At 50.1% G+C, this 22,996-nt stretch overlaps 1 protein-coding gene across 3 annotated transcripts in view; it reads left to right on the top strand.

Annotated features, from left to right (window-relative positions):
* NCAM1 (neural cell adhesion molecule 1) overlaps positions 1-22,996 on the top strand; it is a 44,374-nt gene that overhangs the window by 580 nt on the left and 20,798 nt on the right. For all 3 annotated transcript variants that reach the window (XM_083878162.1, XM_083878164.1, XM_083878163.1), the window contains exons 2-11: positions 569-712; positions 1,394-1,531; positions 1,977-2,094; positions 3,255-3,424; positions 4,230-4,372; positions 14,034-14,184; positions 15,082-15,266; positions 15,611-15,707; positions 16,320-16,490; positions 17,113-17,244. In XM_083878162.1, coding sequence (XP_083734288.1) covers positions 577-712; positions 1,394-1,531; positions 1,977-2,094; positions 3,255-3,424; positions 4,230-4,372; positions 14,034-14,184; positions 15,082-15,266; positions 15,611-15,707; positions 16,320-16,490; positions 17,113-17,244 — 1,441 coding nt within the window. In that variant the 5' untranslated portion in view covers positions 569-576. The remainder of the gene's footprint in view (positions 1-568; positions 713-1,393; positions 1,532-1,976; positions 2,095-3,254; positions 3,425-4,229; positions 4,373-14,033; positions 14,185-15,081; positions 15,267-15,610; positions 15,708-16,319; positions 16,491-17,112; positions 17,245-22,996) is intronic.

The following is a 22,996-nucleotide window of genomic DNA, read 5'->3' as shown; positions in this document are numbered from 1 at the left end:
AAAGGGAAAGGGAAAGGGAAAGGAAAGGAAAGGAAAGGAAAGGAAAGGAAAGGAAAGGAGGTATTAAGATGCAGTCTTCTTTCTTGGTATGGAAGGGAAGGTGGGAATCGGGATGAATTGGATGGTCGGGGAATGTCCAGCACCTCCACAGCTGAAATCCTTCTGAAAGGCAGCAGAGCAAGAGGTGGAAGGAGAGGATGCTGGTGCTTCTGGCAGGGGTAACAGGAGAGGAGCTGCTGTGGGTGACACACAGCTCTTGTGTGGGGTGAAGAGGGGCCCATGTGTCCCAAGGTTTGCAGTGAGCCTTCAGCTGCTCCAGCAGAGCCCTGCCAGCAGCTTCTCCCTGCTGGGAGCAGTCCCAGCTCACACCTTGCAGTGGGCATTATTCAGAGTGGCTGGAAATGGGGCTGCTGTGGGCAGTGCATTCACTCAGACATTTATCCTCCCCTGGGAACAAGGAGATTTCTGGGGTTTGGGGGTTTCTCTGCTCCCCTCAGGCTGGAGGCAGGAGCACAGCTCCAGGTGTGCTGAGAAAGCTGCAGTGACCTCCTCCTTTCTTTGTTTCCAGAAAAGCTGATGTTCAAGAATGCTCCCACCCCTCAGGAGTTCAAGGAAGGGGACGATGCTGTGATCGTGTGTGACGTGGTCAGCTCCCTGCCCCCCACCATCATCTGGAAGCACAAAGGCAGGGATGTCATCCTAAAAAAGGATGGTAAGGCCTTGATTCTCATCCATTCCGGGGTCAAGTGTCCATCTCCCTCCCACACAAAGGGTTGGTGCTCACAAGGGGCAGGAGGATCAGTCTGTGCCTGGCACGAGGGCGTGGGATGTGAATTTAGTTATCCCAGGTGCTGTGGTTTGCCAGTGGCAGGGCAGTCGTGTTCCCACTGAACTGCCCATCAGGCTTTGGCACTAGAATGAGCCAAGGAGTGCTGGAAAAAAATACAGATCAAAGGAGTGCCATCAGACAGAAAAGCTGCATGTTGGGACACCCTCCAGCCTTTAAGAGGAAAAGAGGTTGAAAGCTCCTTGCAAGAACTTTTCCTTTTCTTCCCAAATGCTGCAGACTGCCATGGTCAGAGGGGCTGGCAGAGGCCCTGACTGAGCAGCTTCCCCAGCCCTGGCACACAGGGGGTGAGGCTGGAGCTCTTGGGCAGCAGGGATGAATCCCAAACTGCTCACTGCCCAATATCAGTGTGTCTGTGGGAACATTTACCTGTTCATCTCCCTCAGCAGAGGGCTGCTCTCCACACATTTCCTCTTTAGCAGAAGCAGATCCAGATACAGAGAATCTCCATTTCATGGTGGGGAGGGAGCTTTTGTCCCACCAAGCCCAGCAGGGGCGAGGAGAGGAGAAGCTGGAGCAAGCTCCCGTTCCTTTTGTCCCTTGCAGTGCGGTTCATCGTCCTGTCCAACAACTACCTGCAGATCCGGGGCATCAAGAAGACAGATGAGGGCACCTACAGGTGTGAGGGGAGGATCCTGGCCCGTGGGGAGATCAACTTCAAGGACATCCAGGTCATCGTCAACGGTGAGGGGCTCAGAGCAGCACCTCAGCCCAGGCTGCAGCTGGAGGTGCTGCCTCAGCTCCACACCATCCTCTTCCTCTGCTGTGTCCAGTGAAAGTGTCCATGGAAAGCATGTCCAATGTCCATGGAATGCAGGGAGGGTTTGCCAGGAAAATTCAGGTGTTTGCAGGATAAAAGCACATCAAGAAACCTGGAGCTCAGAGTGAGGAACTGAGCTTGGTGGCACTCACAAGTGCTGCTGGCCACCAAACTGAGGGGTTTTTTGTGTCTCCCCACCCACTGCCCTTCCTCCCCTGTGCTGGTGGCTTTGGACATGCCTCAGGCTCATTGATGGAGCCCTGCAGGTGATGGTGACAGGGTTTGGTGCCATCAGAGATGCACAGGGAGCCTCGCTGTGGCTCACACCTCCTGTCCTCCCCAGCTCACCTGTGCCTTTCTCCCCTGCAGTGCCTCCCTCGGTGCGTGCCAGGCAGAGCACCATGAACGCCACTGCCAACCTCAGCCAGTCTGTCACCCTGGCCTGTGATGCTGATGGTTTTCCTGAGCCCACCGTCACCTGGACAAAGTAAGAGACTGTGCTCTGTCCTGCTGGGCTCTGGAGAGCCAGCCTGGAGGGGAGGGAGTGCTCTAGCTGGGAGGAGTTGATTTTTCTCCCCAGGCCTGGAGAGCCAGCCTGGAGGGGAGGGAGTGCTCTAACTGGGAGGAGTTGATTTTTCCCCCCAGGCCTGGAGAGCCAGACTGCAGGGAAGGGAATGTTTTAACTGAGATGCGTTAATTTTTCTCCCCAGGCTGGAGGGAAGGGAATGTTCTAACTGGGATGAGTTGATTTTTCTCCCAAGAATGGCCCCACGATGGGGCTGAAGTCACCTTCTGCTGTGAGTTAGGCAGGGAGCACAAAGCCCACCCAGGGAGGAGAATCTGAGGGTAAAAATCCTGTTGGTTGAGATAAGAACAGTTTAATAAAACAAAGCAAGGCAAGGAATTCCTTCAGTGCCATTCATTCAGTGCCTCTCCGTCGTTCAGCCAGGTCAGCTGTGTCCCCTCCCAGCTTCCTGCATGTCCCTGTCAGGCAGTGATTCCCACTCCAGGGACACTGTCCTTGGAATTCTGCAGCCTTTGGTGAGGGTTAGGAGCACAGATTGACATGGGAAAGCTGATGGCAGCTTGGGGTGGTGCCTTGGCAGACAAGGAGCCACCTTTGGTGGGGTTACAGCTCCATGGTGTGCAGGAGCTGAGAGGTTCAGCTGCCAAGAGCCCTGGGGCCAGAAAGGTTGGGATTAGGTCTCCAGGTGAGCTCTGGAGCCTGTGGGGAGAGGAGAAGGTGCTGGTCTGTCTCCAGATGGACATGAAAAGATCACACTCAGACCTTCAGGTTGTGAGATGAGAAAGAAAAAAGTTTATTTTGGGTTTGGGGTTTAAATAGGGTTTGGACTTTGACCAGCGATTGGGGGATGACATTGACACCTCTGACCCCACTGGTCAAGCCAGAAGTCCATCAATTTGTCTTTCCAACAAGAAAGAATGCGTGATTTACAAATGCGTGATTGTTCTTTATTTATGTTACAATGCATGAGAAACTCCAGTGCAGAAATGTAAAACATCAGAAGGCTGAAAAATCAGGGTGACACTGGTCCTTCTCAGCACAAGGAGCTGCTATATAACAAGGGCCTGAACCAGCCTTGGGTCACTTCTGCCAGCACAGCCCCATGTGGTTTGCGTCCCCAGGGATGGAGAGCCCGTGGAGGAGGCAGAGGACGAAGACAAATACAGCTTCAACTACGATGGCTCTGAGCTGGTGATCCACAAGGTGGACAAGAGCGACGAGGCCGAGTACATCTGCATTGCTGAGAACAAGGCTGGCGAGGCCGACGCCACCATCCACCTCAAAGTTTTTGGTAACCACCGCCTGACAGCCCAGCTGCGTGTTGGTGACACTGAGGGCAGCTGGGGGAGTATCCTGGAGGGACACTTTGCCTCCCAGAGGGACCCCATTGGGAGGCTTCTTCCCAAATTTGCCCTAAATCAGGACAAGGAGCTGCTTATCCCAGTTAATGCCTGCTGGGGCTGATCCCCTGTGCCTGTGCACCTCTGTGTGGTGAGGGGAAACTCATCCAGCTGCTCTCTGCTAAAACACAGGCAGGGCTGGGGGAATGAGACCCACAGGTTCATGGAAATATCCTCCAGGCTGAATTCTGATCCATCAAAAAGAGCTTTAGCACTTGAGTGGGACTTGCTGCAACCTGGGCAGGGAGGTGAGCTCCACCCCAGCACAGTGTGAGTGACCTCGGGCTCAGAGGAGTGAATGAGGAGCTCTCCTGCCTCCCAGGAGTCTGGAAGTGTTAAGGGATATGGAATTCTCCCTGCCTTGTGTGCAGCCACCTGACAAAGCTGCTTAGAAGAGGGTTAATTTGGGGCAGGGAGGTGGAACAGGGAGCTGGTAATCCTGGGGGCTGAGCATTTGTTCACTCTGAAATGGGTCCTCTCTTAGGAGCCTCAGCTGTGAGAATGAGCAGAGGAGGTTTTTCAGGTCTTTACTTCTGCCAGGAGGTGCCCTGGTAAAAGTCCCTGTGCTCCTTCCCCAGCTGGCAGTAACTTGTCCCAGCTGTCCTCAGGGCTGCTGGCTCCAAACACTGCTGGTGACAGACCAGCTTCACCCTGAGCTCCACCTGAGCCAAGGCTCCTTTTTCTCTCCCTCCCCAGCCAAGCCCAAGATCACCTATGTGGAGAACAAGACAGCCATGGAGCTGGAGGATCAGATCACACTGACCTGTGAGGCCTCGGGGGACCCCATCCCCTCCATCACCTGGAGAACCTCCACCAGGAACATCAGCAACGAGGAGAAGGTACAGCCCTTCCCAAAGCCCTTCCCAAAGCCCCCCGGGGTCCTGGGCTCAGCACAGCTCCTCCCTGCCTGTCCCTGGCCTGGAATTGCATGTGAGTGCACGTGGAGCTGCTGCTGTCCCTGCACGGGTCACACCTGGGGCAGTGCCACCCACAGGGGCCCTCCTGGGCAGGGCCACCTCGGCTTGGGGCAGCTGGGGGACCTTTGGTAATTCCTGCCGTGTTCACCAGGGGTGAATTCAATTGGAGAGACCCTCAACCCTCTCCAGAGGTGCAGGAAGCCTGTGGGAGGTGGGAATGAGCCCCCTGATCCCAGAGCTGTGCAGATGGCAGGTGAGGGCTGTCCAGGATGCAGTGGATCCAAAATGAGCCTGTTCATCCCTCCTCCTCCTCCTCCGTGCTGTCCTCTGACACTGCACATCCCTGAGGCACAAAAGCCTGGCTGCCTTTTGTGCTCACCTGTTCTGTTGATCCCATCAATAGCATTTTGTTCTTAAAAGGCAAAAATAATTAGCAGTTTTTTTCTTCTTGAGGAAGAGTGCTGGTGTTGTTATTGGCGACAGTTCCTTTAATTAGGCGAGGTTAGGATGTGTTGCTGTGCTGGGGATGTTTCGTAAGTGATCTGGAGGCAGAATTTGGAGCCAGAGAAGGGCTGGACAGAAGTAGGAGTGAGGATTTGCTGCTAATTAATAATCTCCTAATAACAGGACGCTTCAGGGCTCAGCTGCCTTGGCCATGCCAGAGGTTCTGGCTCAGTGTGGAGGCAGCAGGTGACACTCTCAAAGTCTTGGAGCAACAGAGGTGTCCACTGTCACTTGTCCCCACAGCTGCTGTCCTGCACTGCAGCTCCTAAATGAGCTTTTTTAATTGCCCCCATGACGTCAGCCCCTCCCCACGTCGTTCATGTGTAACTTTATTAATCAGGGTGCCAAAGTTCCCCAGCTTCAGTTCTTTCTTAGCATCTTTTGGATCCCAGGGCTGCTGTGAATCCATGCAATGTTCAGGGAGAGGTTTCCAGTGCCTGCAGAAGCTGCAGCCTGACTGGGGGAGCTGTTTGGGCAGGATTTGAGGTTATTTATTAATGGGTTTGTCTCTGTTAGGAGAGCCCTGGGAAAGGCCAAGGGCTCCAGTGCTCTGGAGTTTGGATCACAGCCATGGGCAGAGCTGGGGAAGGGAGGAGAAAGTGAAAACTGAATCAGGTGGTAGCAGAGCCCCCCTGTGCAGCCCAGTTAAATCATCAAGAGCTCCATGGCAAAACTGCTAACTGATTTTTGCTGATTTTTGAGACTCTGCTTGATGCTCTCAGGTTGGTGATCAATAGCAAGGGAAATGTTCATACTCCGACACTTTGAGATGGGGGAACAGCCAAGGTTTGAGGTGCTGCCCATGTGTTCATGTGCTGCTTCAAACCTCCAGGGCAAACATTCTTTTATCACATCCCATGCACTTTCTAGGCTGGATTATTTTGTGTGTGTGTGTGTGTGTGTGCATTTTGTTTTGGTTTGTTTTGTACTTTTCCCATTCTCTCTCGTGCTCTAAGTTGAGGTGAACGTTTCAGTCATCCAGAAAATCCTGAGGTCAGAATAGCTCTATAAATATTCTACTACAGATTCTATTTGAGTATTTAATTCTATTAAATATTCTCTTACAAATGCATTTATTCAGTTCATTCTCCACTTTCTTTCTCTGGGACAGCACAGGGAAGTGGATGGTCTTTGATGCAGGACAAATTATGCTATTTTAGGAAGTATCAAGCCTACTTTTGAATATTTTTATTATCCAGGTACTTGGATGCTTCCTTCTTGCTTTGTGTTGTTTGCTCCTGTAATCATCCCTCAGTATAGATTTTTAGAGATGTCTTAACTGCCATAACATTCTGGAAAACCTACCCTTTAAACCCCCAAAGAAGAAGGAGGTTTTAGTTCAGCTGTGTCTCCTGGCAGATTTTGGGGTGCCCCAGTGTCTGGGTGCTCAGCCACCTTTCCATGGGGCAGTTGTGGGACATTCCTGGGTTTGTCACTCAGTAGAGGAGCTCAGCCTGTGGGGGTGGGAGGGAAACACTCTGCAGGTCCTTGATCCTTTATCCAGGGCTGGATCTCTCTGGGAGCTGCTCTCCCCATTCCCTGGAGGGCAGAAAACATGGGGAGCATCTTCTCCCTCAAGGAGTCAAAGACCAGAGGAAGGGATCAGCTCTGATTGCTCCCTCCTGCATCCCAAAAAACACAGTTTAACCTGTGTGCTGTCACTGGGCCTTTCCCCCAGGGCTGCCCCACGAGGCTCCCTGGTCCTCCAGCAGGAAAATGCAGATTTCTGCAGGGATCTGAGCTGCTTGGCTCAGTTACAGGTGTCTGCTAGCCCTGTGACAGGTGAGCTCCATTGTGCTGTCCTACAAACAGCCCAGGCCATCCTTCCTCTGCTTCTCTGGGTCACATAATTGAGGAATCTGAGGGTGCACAAGGCCTTGGATCCCCCCCTCACTCCCTGCTGGGTGCTGGGTGGAGCTGCTCTGTCCCTGCCTTGCTGAGGAGGAGTTAGTCAGGAATTCTCTGGGATGGGGAGTGTGGTTTTGCTTCTTTTCCCACCCTCCTGAGGGCCATTCCAAACTGAGGGTTTGGGAATGAGTGTTTCTCCTTCTTCATCTTCCTTTGGGTTGACACCAAGGGATAAAAGTGTCCCCCTGAGCTGACACTACAGACAGCAGCGAGCAGGAGTGGCAGGGGACTCACAAGGGAGTTCCCTGGACATAAAAACAGATTATTCTGGATTCTTGGGCCGCCTGCTCAGCTTTCAGCAGGATGGCTCCACCTAGAAATGCCCAGCTCCTGGAAGTGTCCCCATCCCTCCAGGGGCTGGTGAAGCACCTCAGGCTTCCAGCCACAAACGAACCATTTGCTGTCAGCAGAGGCATTGTCAGACGAGGCTGTGTGTCCCATCTGTTGGTATTTCAGTCTCTCAATGTCTCCTGGAGGCCCCATGGCAGCAGGGCTCTGTTTTTGGTTCTCATTCCCCGAGCCTCCATCTCCATCCCTGTCACTCGTGTGTGCTGTGACATCCCCACAGTGTCACTGTGCCGGTGATGCCATCCTGGCCCTCATCTCAGCAGGTGATTTTTGACTCCTGAGATGAAGGGGATCAACTGAAATAACAGAGACCAGGAGATACCTGAAATATAAATTACAGGGTGGGGGGAAATGGAATGCAGCAGCCTGGCTCTTTGTGAAGCACAGGGGACATGGCCTGTGCTGCTGGTGGCTTTCTCTGAGTGGGAAGTCTTGGCTTTAATGTGAGGTTTGGGCACATTTCTCTGTTGTGGGGCTGTCCCCAGCCCAGCAGGGCCCGGGTACTGCCATGCCTGAGCACAGCTGGGGGCTCCTGTGCTGCTCCTGGCACAGCCTGCATGGAACCAGGGCTCCAAATGCATGATGAGCACATTAATCAGTGTTAATTAATCGGTGTGGGGTGGCAGACAGACCAGGGGCACAGCACCAGGTCTGTACTCTGCAATTCAGTGTGGGCAGAGTCACTTCCTGAGCACCAGGTGTGTAGGAAAGGTGAGCTGTGACCAAGGAAACAGTCACTGCTATGTCATAAATCACTTTTGAGGTGCCATCAGGCTCTGTTTAGTCATTTAAGGACCAATTAGAGGCTGTGAAATGGTGAATGCCAACCCAAATTGCTGGGCAAGGGAAGCTGTGATCCCCCCACACAAACAGGAGATGAACAGCTTGGAGCCTGCATGTGCACACAGCTCATTGTGCTGCAAACACTGGTACCTGAAAGCAACCTTTGATAAACTTTTATTGCTTTTTTTCTGTTGTTCTTGTTGTGTTCTATATCTGTTCTCTCCAGGCTTCGTGGACCCGGCCCGAGAAACAAGAGGTATCAGATTACCAGACCTTTAGCAAACTCCTTAGGTTGTTGGTTTTTGGTTTCTCTTCTAAGCATCACAGATTAACAAATCTCTAGTGCAGTAACCGACTAAACTGGCTTTAATCTGACCCAGATTAATTAAATACCAACACGTAAAAGAAGCAGCTTCTAGAGTTAGAAATTGCCTGGCATGTAGTGATGCATTTTTTTGGATGAGCAAAGTAGCTGTGTTGGGAGTGAGGAACTCTGCCTGTCACTTAAAAATTCAAGAAAAGGCAATTAAAATTAAAAGCAAATGTAAAATGCTGTTTTCACCATTTTTTTTTCCTATGCTGCCAGTGTGAATCATCCTCTCTTTCAGAGAGGGGAGAATTAACACCAACCTGTCTTTTGGGAAAGTCATTTTTCCCCAAGGAAAAGCCTCCTCTGCTCCAGCCAACTCACCTATTTGCTCATGGCACTCCTTCAGTTTGACCTTCTCTTTAAAGGACACAACTGCATCATGTTCCATTTCCAAGTCAATGCAGAGAAACCTTTCACCAGGGGCATTTCTCCAGAAAATGCTCCAAATTGCTCAATTCTTTTTATTTGTCTTTGATCTGCAAGGGTCAGCGAGGGGGAGGTGGGATAATGCAGTGACTGGGGTCGGTGCAAATGGGGTTTGATTTGATTTCACATTCAGTGCTGTGCTTTAATAATAATAATAGTAATAATAATAGCAATAATAATGCAGCTGATTTGTAGCACTCTCGCTTCAAAATGGACCAGAAGGAAAGTTCCCAAGCAAATAACAGGGGTCAGGTGGAGAACAAAATGAGCTGTCAGAACTGGGTGACTTGGATTTGTATTTTTAGGACCAACTTTGTGGAGGCTCTGATTTTTTAAAAATGATTTTTAAGCCATCCTAAATCCCAGAGAGTGAACAAAATGAAGCTGTAACTTGAGCAGCACCCAGCTGTGTTCCATGGAGGGCTGAGGGGATCCTGCCCATTCTGCCTTCAGAACAATCTGTTGGGTTGTGGCAGGTGGAGGCATCAGATACCCAGAGCAGTTTGCATTGAAGAATTTGGAATTTGAGGAGTTGCATCTCTCCAGGAGTGACGTGAATTCCTGTCCCAGCTGTCCCTTCCCTGCCCCCAGAATTTCCTCTGTGCTCTCCCTCTCCCCAGCTTTTGATTAATATGAGCACTAATACTATTAAGTTTGCTGTCTCTAAATTTCTTACTGTCTCTGTCTTAGAACACCCCAGTGGGGTGCAGGAGATCTCTCTAAAATTGCTTTTAAATTGCTTTGAAGTCGCCTGGGGGCTTTTAGCAGTGGATTCCAGCAGCAGGATGAAGGTCAGGGAATGTTTGGCATTGATTATCTTACTTTTACTGAAGGAATTTTGGGTGAGGAGGTGAAGTCAGGCCTGGCAGCATCTCTGGGTGCCAGTGACAGCCCAAACTGGTGATGCCCCTCTGGTAGCTGGGTGCAGCCTCTGGAATATTTGGGGCTGCAGTTAAATACAAATATCAAACACTGCACAGAGCAAGGAGAGACCCCTCGTCTTCCTTCAGTGGCATTCCTGCCTGGGGTGGGGATTTTTGGGGGTTTTTGAGGATGTGGGTGAGGAGGAGACAGCACTGTGCAGAATTATCCTGGATGCTGGTTTGGGAAAGACCTCAGAGCTCCAGAAGGTGTCGGGAAGGAGGATAAATGCATTTTATTTGTCTCTGCTCTCCTCCCTTGGCCCTGGGCTGCTGAGCTCTTGCCCAGCTGTGATCACAGTGCCTGTGCCCCAGGGCATGGCTGGAATTTGGGGAAAAGCACCTGCGGTAGCTGAGGATAAATTGCAATAATTGGCAATACAGGGAACATCCTGCTCTGGTCTGAGGATGATTCACTGCCCGTGCCCCTGAGCTGCTTCCCCCAGCACCAGGGAACATTTTGTTATCCCAGATCCTTGCAATCAGGGAGATTTGAGGAGAAGGGTTCCAGATGTCAACATCTGGCTCCCAAATTCCTGCCTATCCTGTCTCCAACAGCCAGAGCCCCTGAGGGGCTGCAGTAGGGACACAGAAACCTTGTGATGTGCTTTCTTGGGGAGGTGTTTTTCTCCTCCTTAGAGTGCTTTTCCTGATCTCTCTTTTTCTCCCCTTACGCCTTTTTGCATTTAAAACCAGAACTTCATCTTCAGAACCAGCTGCATTGCCCATGAGATCATCACTGACCAGGATTTCCTGGCACTTCTTTGTATTGGATCTTGAGGAAGTGGGAGAAAGGCAGGAGACATTTGGGTGTAAAATTTCCTTTTCTAGAATCACCTGTGCTGATCCTACGCTGGTATTTTGTGCCTTATATTCTCCTGCTGAGGTCACAGAGACAAGAATTGAGAATATTCCCCCAGATCTGCAGTTCTGGCACCCGTGGATACTGCTGGAAGTGAACTGGGGTTTGGAGGGAAATGAAATTCAGGCAAAAGGAGAGCAGTGCAGGCAGGGCAGGGAGGGAAAGGCAGATTTTGGCTGTGTGGTACTGCAGTAGTCTCATGTGAGTCTCCAGGAGATGATGCCCACGGCATCATGGAATAACTGTTCCCAGCAGGACAGGGATGGACTGGAGCTCAGGGCACTGGCCGGGGATGGCGGCAGGGAGGAAGAGAGGAGAAAACCACACCTGGTTGTTTATGTGTCATCTAAAGGTACTATTGCTGTGCATTTGAAATTGGCCTGGTGCCCATGAACTGGTCCTGGAACTAACTGAGGTGACAAAAGACATTTATCTGTAGAAACTTTGCCAGTCCCAGGGCCTGAGACTTCAGCACAGAGAGAGGCTCCAGGCCCAGAGGTCTGACACCTGAGATGCCAGAGATGTTTTCTGTGCACTTGGCTGTTGGAATTCCTCAGGGTTTTACTCATTTATCAGCACTTGTCCTGTACCTTCCAAGGAAACAGATGCTCCTGGAGAGAGGCAGGATGCAGCAGCAGGCACAGCCACGAGGCTGCCAGATTTACTCCCTTGTGTTTGTGCTGCAAAATCAGCAATGAGAGGAGGGAGTAGGAGCTTTGGAGCTCCCAGGCTGAGGCAGAAGCATCAGGAGGGAGAGAGGAGTCCATGGCTTTGTGTTCTCCTGGATTAGGGGAGCTTTGGTGACAAACTGGAGAGGAAAACCACGAGGGCTGGGGTGGCTGGGTGGGTGCAGCCCCTTGGCAATCCCCTGGGATTTTACATTCCTTGTCTCTCTCTGTCACTGGCATCCCCACACTCTCTTGCGTGTGGGAAATGGTTCTGGAATTTTCTTGAGGCAGGGCTGTCCCTGGAAGTTTTCTTGCCCTTTTCACTGCACTTTCCTCTCTTTATGTGCCACATTCATGTGAAAGTTCTGAGCTTCCTTTTTTGCCTGATTCGACTCTGAGCTCTGGATCTGTTCTTCCTTACCCCTTTCAGGGACACTGAGATAAACCCAGAATTGCTGAGAGGACAGGAAGGGGCTGCATTCTCTCCTCTCACTGGAACCTGTTGGAGAGTTGGTTTTTTTTTTGTTTTCTCTCTCTCTCTTTGCATGCTGGCAAAACTTTTTAACCAGAGCTGGATCTGTGCTATTCCCATTCTGGGGAGAAGCTTGACATTGTTCTCAGACATGTAGCAGCTGATACTTTGGTCCTTTTTTTCATGTTTTCCCCTTCCCCTGAGTGCTCTGAGCCACCACAGTGGGCCCTGTGTGACCCAGGGAACCTCCTGGAATTGCCTCTCGTGCTCTCACCTGGCCTCAGGTGAGGGGATGCCCCCCAGCAGGGCAGGGTTGGTGTGAGGTGGAGCTGGTGCCTGTGGGTTTGTTATCTTCTGTTAGAACTGGGATTAAATGCTCAGTAGATGCAGTTTCGTGTTTGGACTCAGATGTTTATTAATTCTCATCTACATCTCAGTCTCACAAACCCTGAGCTCTGCCAACGAGTGAGAAAACGCTGGTGGCTCTAACTCCTTCCGAGGTCTTTTAAGAACAAATAGACCAATAACAAATGACACCTCGATTTTTTTTACTTTTAACCCAATAACCAAACACCCATGGTCTGCAATGCAGAGCTGTTCTCCCAGTCACAAAAAAACACCCAAACCCATGGAGAAGAAGGTGATGAAGAAGTAGTTAGCCTGTGTTGTTGTAGGACATGAAAGAAAGATGAGAGACTCTAAATATTTCAGAAGGCAAAGAGCATAAAAAAAAAAGGCTTTATTGTCTAATTCTCACTGCCTTTTATAAGGTGTTCCCATCCAGACTGAACATGGTTGGGGAATAGGAACGACACCTCTCTGATCCCATGGGTTAAACCAGAGAAACAGCAGAACACCACCTGGAGAAAGATTGTTTTGAGAAAAGATAGTTGTGTGCCAGGATTGTTTTGAGAAGAAGCTTTCTTGAGAAATTCTTCCTTGGGAAAAAGTCAGCAGCTGCCAGCAGGCTGAAATCTCTCAGACCCAGAAATATCAGCCCACAAGCCTTCACCCTAAATCCTCCATCTTGCTTTATACACAATACTATATATTAAAATGTTGAATACTAAGTTTTGCACCCTGTGACATCACACACTTCTATTCAAACTCCACACCCACAATCCCAGTGCTGTCATTCAATTTCATGAGCCTGTTCCATGGCCTCAGCTCAAATGCAGTGTTTGCCTGGGGGTCAGCACCAGTTATCGCAATAGGACATGAAATAAAGATGCTTGACTCCAGTCAGGAGGCAGTAGAAATCAGAAGGTTTATTTACAATTCATTCTGCCCTTTTATAAGATGTGCTAAAGGCATGTTATTGGTCCATAGCACTGACACCTCTCCCATTGGCTAAGTGGCAGAAATAGCAAACAACACCTGTCGTCATGGGAAAGGAATATTGTTTACACAAGGTTGTTTTGGGAAAAAGAAAAACCATTGAAAAGTTTCCCTTGGGAAGAGCTCAGCAATTCTCAGGCTCAGAAAACATTGAGCTCACACCCGTTAGCACAGAAAGCCCAAAATCCTCAGTGCCCAGGGTCCCAACAGGTGCCATCCCTTTGCGGCAGCCCCAGAGGGGGCTCAGGGTGCTCTGACTGTAGCAATGTATCTGTGTAACACAGGCCATTCTGATGCACCAGCCAAACTGGTGGTGAGTAATCGTATCACACCACCTGCGGTTCTGTTGTTAGAGCTCTCAGGAATTCATCAAGGTTACTGAGAAATCAACAGGATCAGAAATAAGAAGAGAGCCTGAGAAAATATCTGTAAAAAATGTAAACCCTGGATAGGGGAAGCACAAGGTGAGGATGGACATTGAGCAATTGGATGTCCTGAAGGATGTGCCTGCCTCAGGGAGAAGCAACTTGGCCAACCCAGAGATAGCCACATGGACAGTAGACCCAAAATCTGTATCTGCCATGTAATGTAAACAATAAACAGCTTCTGTTGGGATCACATTGGTTCTGTTATTCAGCGGCCCGTTGTTGCATTCAGGACACAAAAAGAATGACACTCACCCATCAGGCTGAGAAGTGAGGACAGAAAGAGGAAGTTTATTATGATATGGGGGTTTAAATAGGGTTTGGAATTTGCTCAAGGATTGGGGGATGAGAGGACCACCTCTCTGACCCCCGTGGTCAACTCAGAAGTCCATCAATTTGTCTTTCCCCCCAGAAAGAATGTTGCTTACAAAACATCAGTCTTCATTTATCATATAATTGGTGAGAAACTTCAGTAGAAATATGAAAACAATCAGAAGGCTGAAAAATGAGGTTGACAGCCCATTTGCCCTGCCCCCTGACCGTGCTGTGCTCTGTGCAGACACTGGACGGGCGGATCGTGGTGCGCAGCCACGCGCGTGTGTCCTCACTGACGCTCAAGGACATCCAGTACACGGACGCCGGCGAGTACGTGTGCACGGCCAGCAACACCATCGGCCAGGACTCGCAGGCCATGTACCTCGAGGTGCAGTGTAAGTGCCCTGGGGGGTTGTTTGGGGCTGCTTTACCTGGAGGTGCAGTGTCAGTGGGCTGGGAGGCTCTGGGTGGGGCTGGTTTGTCTGGAGGTGCAGTGTGAATGGTCTGGATAGAGGTGATTTATGTGGAGGTACAGTGTGAGTGGTTTGTTTGGGGCTGGTTTGTCTGGAGGTGCAGTGTGAGTGGTTTGTTTGGGCCTACTTTACCTGGAGGTGCAGTGTGAGTGGTTTGTTTGAGGCTGCTTTACCTGGAGGTGCAGTGTGAGTGGTTTGTTTGAGGCTGCTTTACCTGGAGGTGCAGTGTGAGTGGTTTGTTTGAGGCTGCTTTACCTGGAGGTGCAGTGTGAGTGGTTTGTTTGAGGCTGCTTTACCTGGAGGTGCAGTGTGAGTGGTTTGTTAGGGGCTGGTTTATCTGGAGGTGCAGTGTGAATGGTTTGGATGGCACTGATTCATTCCCCGTTCCCTCCCTGCGTGCTGAGGGTGAGGGTGTAGAAGCAGCTCAGGCTGATGGAATTCTCCATTTGAGATGTTGCAGGCTGTTCCCTCTACCTGTCTCCAGCTGAGATGCTCTTTGCACCTCACCACAGATCTGCTGCAGTCCCATTTGTTGGGAATCAGAATTCTCCCCTACAACAACCCTCCTGGCATTGTTTCCCAGGTCCATAGTGCTGTCTGCTCCTCCCACACTGCACAGGAGCAGCTGTGGGGCTGAGCAGGTTTTCTCCTTACGCCCTTCAGCAGAAGCCATTCCCCACCCCCCCTGGAGGAGAGGACAGTTCCCCTTGCCAATATTAGATTCCTGCATTAAGGTGGACTCCAGCCAAGGGATGCTCACAGTGAGGCTGCTTTGAGAGCTTGGCTGGCTCCAATTGCCTCCCCAAATGTGTCTTTCAGATGCCCCCAAGCTGCAGGGCCCTGTGGCCGTGTACACCTGGGAAGGAAACCAAGTGAACATCACCTGTGAGGTGTTTGCCTACCCCAGTGCTGTCATCTCCTGGTTCCGGGATGGGCAGCTCCTGCCCAGCTCCAACTACAGCAACATCAAGATCTACAACACTCCCTCAGCGAGTTACCTGGAGGTGAGGAGAAGCCAGGAGGGCTCGGTGCCATCAAGTGATTGATGCTGAAGGAATTCAGTCTTGTCCTTTTGGTAGAAATGAAGTTGGGGTGGTGTTTCTGGCATTTAAATTCTGAGGGAATCAGGTTGTGGAAGATAAAGAAAATCAGGAAATGGAAGATAAAGAAAACCAGGTAACAGAAGACACAGGCCCTTCTTGCCTCTGCTTTTTCCCCACTGCAGTTCTCTCCCCCATGGACATAAACAGCTGGATTTTATTGTGGCTTCTCCCCAGCTAAATTCAGGGTGCCTTGGCAGAGTAAAAAGGGTTTTGTGATCCCAGCCTGAGCTGCCTTTCCCCCACAGGTGACTCCAGACTCGGAGAATGACTTTGGGAACTACAACTGCACGGCCGTGAACCGCATTGGGCAGGAGTCCTCCGAGTTCATCCTGGTGCAGGCAGGTGAGCAGGTGACAGCAGGTGACACAGTGGCCCTGCTTTGCTAGTTTGTGTTGCAGGAGAGCAGCTTCTGCCTTCCAAGAGGCTGTTCATGGATGTCCTGCTGGGCTGGAGCTGCTCAGCATCTCTGTTCCCATGTTTCTCCAGGGGCTTGTTCTTTTCTGTGCTCCCAGAGTGCTTTGGCAGAGCTGAGATCTTTGCTCTGTGCACCCCAAACCAGGCAGAGCCCTCTCAGAGCAGCTGGGATGCAGGATCTGAGCCCCAGAGCTGTGCCAGCCCCTGCAGGGGCTCCAGGGCTGCCACAGAGCAGGTTTGGAAATGGCTGAGCTCTGCATTGCACTGCCCTGTGCAGGGACAGTGGGGACAGAGTGGCACCCAGGACACTTCTGCACTGCCCTGGTTGGAGACGGCACTGGGAGGCTCCAGCCTCTTAGAGAGGAGACAAAATTAACATCTGTGCACTAATTAATATCTTTAAAAGCTGCCTGAGTGCTCTCCAAGCCCCAGCCCTGCCCTTGTCCTGTACGAAGCTGTTGGATATGTCCAGCTGCCACCGAAGCTCCTGTCCCAGCTGCTGTGTCTCTGTGTCTCACTGCTGCTGTCCCTTGTCCCCAGACACGCCCTCCTCGCCCTCCATCGGCAGGGTGGAGCCCTATTCCAGCAGTGCCCAGGTGGAGTTTGATGAGCCCGAGGCCACGGGCGGGGTGCCCATCCTCAGGTACAAGGCGGAGTGGAGGGCCCTGGGCGAGGGCGACTGGCACTCCCGGCTCTACGATGCCAAGGAAGGTAGGAGTGACAAAAAACCCGTCTTCTTCCCCATCAAAACCAAAAATAAAATCAGCTTTCCTGTAGGGAACAGCCAGGGAGGGTGGAGGGTTCAGGCTGGAGGCCCCAGATAAGTTTTTAAACATTTGTTGTGAGCGACACCTGGAATTTTCAACTGGAAATGAGGGTTGGGCTTTGCTGAGGGCTCTCTCTGAGCAAGGTGAATAACCCTGTGTTGAAATAATTGTTTTCACTTGCTGCTTCCCACAGGAGCATTTGAACCCTCATCTGTCACCCCTTGGCCCCCCTTGGAAAATAAACTCTGCTGTTCCAGCAGCAGACCTGTCTTGTTGAAGTGATCTATAACAGTGCTCACTGCATAAAATCCATCTTGGAGTCAAATAAAGAAAAAGAATTTTGATTTGGGGAGGGCTGTGAAAAGGAGACTTCTACTCCAGAGCTGAATCTTCCACCACCAATCCTGTGTGGTGCTGAAATTCTTATTTTAGTTCCCCACCGGAGTGGTGTGATCCCAGCTAGTGTCACATTTATTTGTCCTTTTTCTCCCTGCATGGGGAAAACAAAGTTTGTTTATTTCTTTCTTTGAATCCTGAGCTTTCCTTTGTTTTTTTTTTCCCCCCAGCCAACGTGGAGGGGACAGTGACCATCACGGGGCTGAAGCCTGAGACCACCTATGCAGTGAGGCTGTCAGCAGTCAATGGCAAGGGCGTGGGGGAGCTCAGCCTGCCTGCCGAGTTCAAGACACAGCCAGTCCGTAAGTCCAGCCTAGCCTCCCCTGCTCCTCCCTCCTGGAATCTCTGCCATGCATGGATCTCACCTTTTCTCTCTCACAGACCTTGCTGCACCCTCTGTTTTCTCTGTGGTTTTGGGGTTGGAGTGGGTTTTGTTGATAATTCAGAATCTTTGTGGATTGGCAGAGGAGTTGTGTGACTTGCACCAGTTGGAGTTTCCAGTTTAACCTTGATGTTGTCAAAGAGAAGGGGCAGTGGAAAGGAGAATTTTAATGAGAAAAAGCAGCTGAGAAGGGTTTTGGTCACAGAGAGTGTGATGTCACTGTCACAAGGCTGGTTTGTTCTCCAGTTTAAGGTGTTTAGCACAGGACTTGGGTTGTGGAAGGTGAAGGGAGGAAGGGTTGCTCTGTTCTGCACATCCTGCCTTGAGATGCCTGTGCAGCTCAGAGGGGATTCCATGGATTCCTCAGACTCTTCTCTGCTCTGCCTGGGCCATTTCCATGTCCTGCTGTGGCCCAGCACTGTCCTCCTATTCCAGGGAAGAACAAAAAACCAGGGAGCTCTTCAGGGTGGGAAGGAGAGAAAGAGGAGAACGATTAAAGACCACAGGGGGCAGGGGAGATGTGACCAAAGTAGGCAGGGAGAGCTGCTTCTCCCCTGGTTCCTCCCCTTCTCTTTCCTCCTGCACTCAGCCCTGGGTGTTGTTCCCAGCCCTCTGCTGCAATTCTCTCTCCAGACCCTCTGCTGGACCCAGGGCTGCCCACCTGAGCATGTCTGGAGTCCCCTGAGCTGTGCCCAGACTCGACTTTGCCACTTCTGCCCATCCCTGCTGGACAGGGCACACCTGGGATGGTGATTTTCCAGCTCCATATTCTCTGTCTCCTCACATCTTCTATTTTATCATTTATTTCTTCATTTATTTAATTTTTTTTTATATGTGTGTGTGTCTATCTCCCATGTTTTTTATTTCGTTTTTGGTCTGTGTCCCATCCATGGATACACTGCAGGCATCCCTCACCCACGTAAGTGCTCTCTGCATTTCTTTCACTCTCTCTTTGTGTTTTTAGAGTGTTCCTCTAACACCCAGAACTTTCAGCTTTTAATTTTTAGTGCCTTTTTTCTCTCAGGGGCTTTAGGATTGGAGTAACAGGTAGTGTCCATTTCCTAACAACACTGACTCTGGAGTAGCCACTCTGCTCTTTTTTAGACCAGAATTAGGGTTAACTCTTAGTCTGTGCTCTCCAGCATGCAGTTAAAGTATTTAATGTAGTGATTATCTAATAATAATAATAATAAAAATAATAATGGTTAGCTTGTTGACTCAGAGTGGAGTTGTGGAAGGCTTCATATTTATGAATCCATTAAAAATTGTTCAATTTTAATGATACCGAGATAATTCAGGGGAATCAATTCAGCTAAATTGCAGATCTGGTTTAGACCAGAGCCAACCAAAGCTTCAAAATTTTGAATATCTCCACAATTTTGAAAGCACAAAACTGAAGAAAAAAATTCAGATTTTTTTTTTCCTCTTCTCATTAATGATTTTTCCCACTGGACAGTCTTCCAGCACTTGTGTAGATTGTGTGATTAAATAAATAAACCTCATACTAAATTAAAAAAAAAAAAAGAATGGCATGTTCCCCTCTCCCCATGCACAATGAGTCAGGAATGTGATGGATTGGTGTAATTGTGGATGAAATATTGAGATGGCTGCACAGCTTTGTGCCTTTCCAATCAAAACTGATCAATGGAGCTAAAAAACCCTCTTTGTCCCAGTGAGCATTATTCCATTTATCAGTGCACCCCTGTGGGGAGCTGCTGTTATTCCCAGGATTACAAGGACAAGCTCACAGAAACTGCTGTCACATTCTTTGAGATTCCTGAAGTGAAAAACAAAAGAGGATTTTTAAATATATTTATTTTCCACCCAAATTTTTAATTGTGCTTGTGCCATCTCCCCTTTGGGATTGCAATGGACAAGAGGTTGGATTTGGTGGGAGAGGAAGGAGATGGACAGATGGACAGCAGGACTGCAGCAGTTTAGGAGCCACCTGGGAGGCATTTCCAGAGCCTTTGTGCAGTCTGGGGTGGTTTGGAGCCTGTTAATTCCAGGAGCAATAATGACATGAGGGGGGTCAGGGTTGGGGCTCAGGCTGAGGTTTGGGGCCCTTCTGAACTGGAGATGAGGAACAGAGAGCAGGGCTGGGGATCCTCAGGGAAAATCCAGTTGAGAAGAGAGGAAAAGGAGCATGAAAAAGGAAAAGGAGCATGAAAAAGGAAAAGGAACATGAAAAGCTGTGTGGCAGCCCCAGCCCTGCCTGCCCAGCCCCATGGCCATCACCTGGGGACAGTGAGGTGCCTCTGCAGAACATTCCAGCACTTCTGGACTGGAGATTTTGCCTTTTTTATATTTCTTTTCATGTGGCAATGTGCTGTCAGCCGCTCTGTGCTCCCCAGCTGCAGGGTAAGTGGCAGTTCTTCCTCCTTTAACTCATTTTTCTTTTACAAATCCATCCTCCTCTCCCAGGCTTTGCAGCTGGGCTCATCTGGGCTTTGTGTCCCCCAGTTCCCTCTGCTTCTTCCCAGAGCCCATCTCGGACCCTGCTTGAGGAAATGGCACCACAAAAATGCCTTTTTTCCATCTCTGCTGGGATTCCAATCACCTCTCTGTGGGCAGAGTCACAAGCAGGAAGGATTTTTGTCCCCTCAAGTGTGATTTGAAGGTCACAGAGATGTTTCAGGAACTTTGCAGCTCAGATCAACCAAAGCCACTCGTTTTCCTTGTCCTATTATTTAGAGTTTCTGTCTGAATGTAAAACCTGACACAATTTTTAATGCCTGCTGGGATAAGTCTGAAGTCACTTTGATTTATTTAATTTCCCTCAGTAAGAAAAAGAAGTCTCTGTCTATCTTAGAGGGCCTCTCCATGAGGTAATTAGTGATAATTATGGATTATAGCAGCACAGATGAGAATTCTGGAGGTTGGCAGAGTGTCTGAGTTGACCTGGGTTTGTATTTTCATTTTTAACCATTTGCTGCTTGTCTTCATTTCCTTTTCCTCACAAACCTGAAGCCAAACAAAGACCTGGGGATCAAGGCTGGGAACCCCAAAATGTCCAACCCCAAGAGTGTGTGTGGGGCTGGTGCCAAAACATCTCCACGTACAAACCCCCAGGCCAACAAACACCACCAAAACCACCCCCACATCCCAAACCCCCTCATTTCCTGGGCTTTGGCAGCATTTTGCAGGACTTTGCTCACCTGATTTCTCTTTCTCCAGCCAGTGCTGCTGCCCCCAGGCCCCGTTTAGCAGACAGTGAGTATGGCAGGGTTTGCTCCTGTGTGCTCTGCATGGTCTCCTCACATGGTGTGCTGCATTTCTAATGTCCCTGGAGATTTTCCCCCCTCCAAAATCTCTCCCTGGAGCTGCTCTGCAGCTTCCCAAGGTCTGATTTGCCCTTTTCAGGTCTCTGCCTGTTGGAGGCAAAGAATTCTTTTTGGTTTTGTGGGGACTAACAGAGAAATCTCTCCCAGCTTGTGTCCCTCCTTTGGAAGCAAAGACATTCCTTGTCATTCTGCCCTGGAAGTCCTGGTGTCAGTGCTGGCACGGTCTGTGCTCTTGGGGAGTGCGGGCTTCTCTCCAGACTAATTTAGTTCCCATTTTTTAGGGTTCTTAGCCCTGTTCTCCTCCTCTCTGTGCTCCAGGGAGGTGGGAACAAGCAGGGGCTCAGTTCTCCTCAGGGGTTGCCCTAGAGGGCTCCCAAATATCCCATTAATGGGCAGAAGGAGGCGAAAATGGGGATTTAGAGCTTCAGAATTCTTCAGGGTGAAGGAAGCCTCAGGGCAGGCTGCCTTCCCTGTGCCCCGGAGGGCCCTGGGGCTGCCAGGACCCCCCATCCCTGCAGGCAGGGCCTGGGGAGCAGCAGCAGGGCAGGATTCCTGCAGGATTTCTCTGTGAGTGACACAGCCCTGTCCCTGCAGGCAGGGCCTGGGGAGCAGTAGGACAGGAATCCTGCAGGATTTCTCTGTAGGTGACACAGCCCTGTCCCCGGGGCTGGCTGTCACCCTCAGTGCTGTCCTCTGTGTCCCTGCTGTCACCCCTGCAGTGCCTCAGCCTGACTGTGCCCTGTCCATCCTTGTGTTTCCATAGCAACTCCTCCTCCTCCTGCTGCATCCCCGAGCTCCAGAGCACAGAGTGAGTACCTGGGAGCTGCTGGCCCTGCTCTGGGGGGTCCCAGGGCAGTGTTTGGTGTCTGGTGGCAGCAGTTTGCAGTGTGAGCATGTTCACATCCCAGCACGCTGCCCCTCGCCCCCCTCGTCCCCTCGCTCTGCCAAATGGGAGTGAAAGATTTAGGAAAAGCTCAGAGAGGGAGAGAAAGATGAGTAGCTGATGCTGTTTTACACCACAACAACACAGACTTCGAGTTTTAGAAGGTTGAAAATGACTCTTTTATTTTTGGGATGTGTCTCCCTTTTATACTATTTCACACAGACCAATTGGATTGGTGACACAAAGACAAACCTCTTCACTCACATTGGTCAGAGCAGAGGGACAGCAAGAAGTCCCTCCTAGGAAAAGGAATAAATAACAAAGTTACAGCTACAAAAACATTTCTCCAGTTTGCAGAGAATTTGGGAAAAGAATTTCAGAAAACCAAAACACCTCAGGCACAGAACCAGGATTACAAGTAAGCCCCCCCCAGAAATGATCCTTTCCAGAAGGAATATTTTCCTTTTGCATTCCCCCCATTTTAGTGTTAAAGCTGCCTTTGCAAAAGGGATTAAATAATTCTCTTGCTGCCCTGCCTTGCTCTGTTTGCTGTGGATATAGGGAGATACAGTTGCTATTAAAATTAGGGATGTGGGATGCTGGAAGAAGATGCAAATGAGGAGGTGGAATGTCCTGCAGGGGAGATCCCACGGCCCTGCTTTCCTTAAAAGAGGCCTCAGGCTGCCAAAAACCTCCGTATCTGAGATGGGAGCTGGATTCAGACTCCTTTGTTGGGTGGTCAAGGAAGAAGAAAACACTCAGTGGAGATCTGGATTTACCTGGTGCATGTGTGTGTTTTGAATGACTAATGATCTCTGCAAAGCCAAACGCTCTCCCTGTGATTTGCAGTGATAAAAAGTGTGTGTGCGGGAATGTGAGGGCACTGAGGGGTTTACCTGAGCTGGGTTAGAAATGCTTTTCTGAATGGAAAACACTAAAAGCATGAAGTGTGAGATGATCCTGGGGGTTGGGATGGAGGGAGAGTATGGCCAGTCAAAGGAATTTTTAATTAATCATAATTAATAATGCATTTACGGCTGGCATGTTTCATGGTCTTACACGTGGCTTTAAATGTCCTGTATCTGCCAGTGGCCACAACCAGCGTGTTCCTTGTGCAGTAATTTCCATTTCTAAAGTGCCAAACCCCAATCCCTGATGCTCTCAGGTGCTGAGGAGAGTTTTAAATTCCCACCAGCCTTGGAGGATGGGCTGGAGAGGGCCAAGGGCAGGGTCTGCTCATCATCCTTTACTCCTCAGCAGGCAGAGACTCCCCTCTGGCTGTTCCTGTGTGGGTTGGAGGCAGCTTCCCTGGCAGGGAAAACGTTGGGTTCACGTTTTACAGAACAGTTTGTTCTTAAAAAAATTATATATATCTTTACCCAGAAAAGCTCCTAAGAGCTAATTAATGATAAACATTTCCCCCACTTTTGTTGGCATGGGGGTTGTGTGTGTGGAGGAGGAGGAGGAGGGTGAAAGTTTCCCTTTTCCCCTGCTCTGGAGCTGGG

The sequence above is a fragment of the Zosterops lateralis genome (assembly GCF_965231275.1).
Source record: "Zosterops lateralis genome assembly, chromosome: 25".
NCBI classification, from domain to species: domain Eukaryota; kingdom Metazoa; phylum Chordata; class Aves; order Passeriformes; family Zosteropidae; genus Zosterops; species Zosterops lateralis.
Note: the sequence above shows the minus strand (reverse complement) of the source record. Positions and strands in the feature narration are given on the sequence as shown.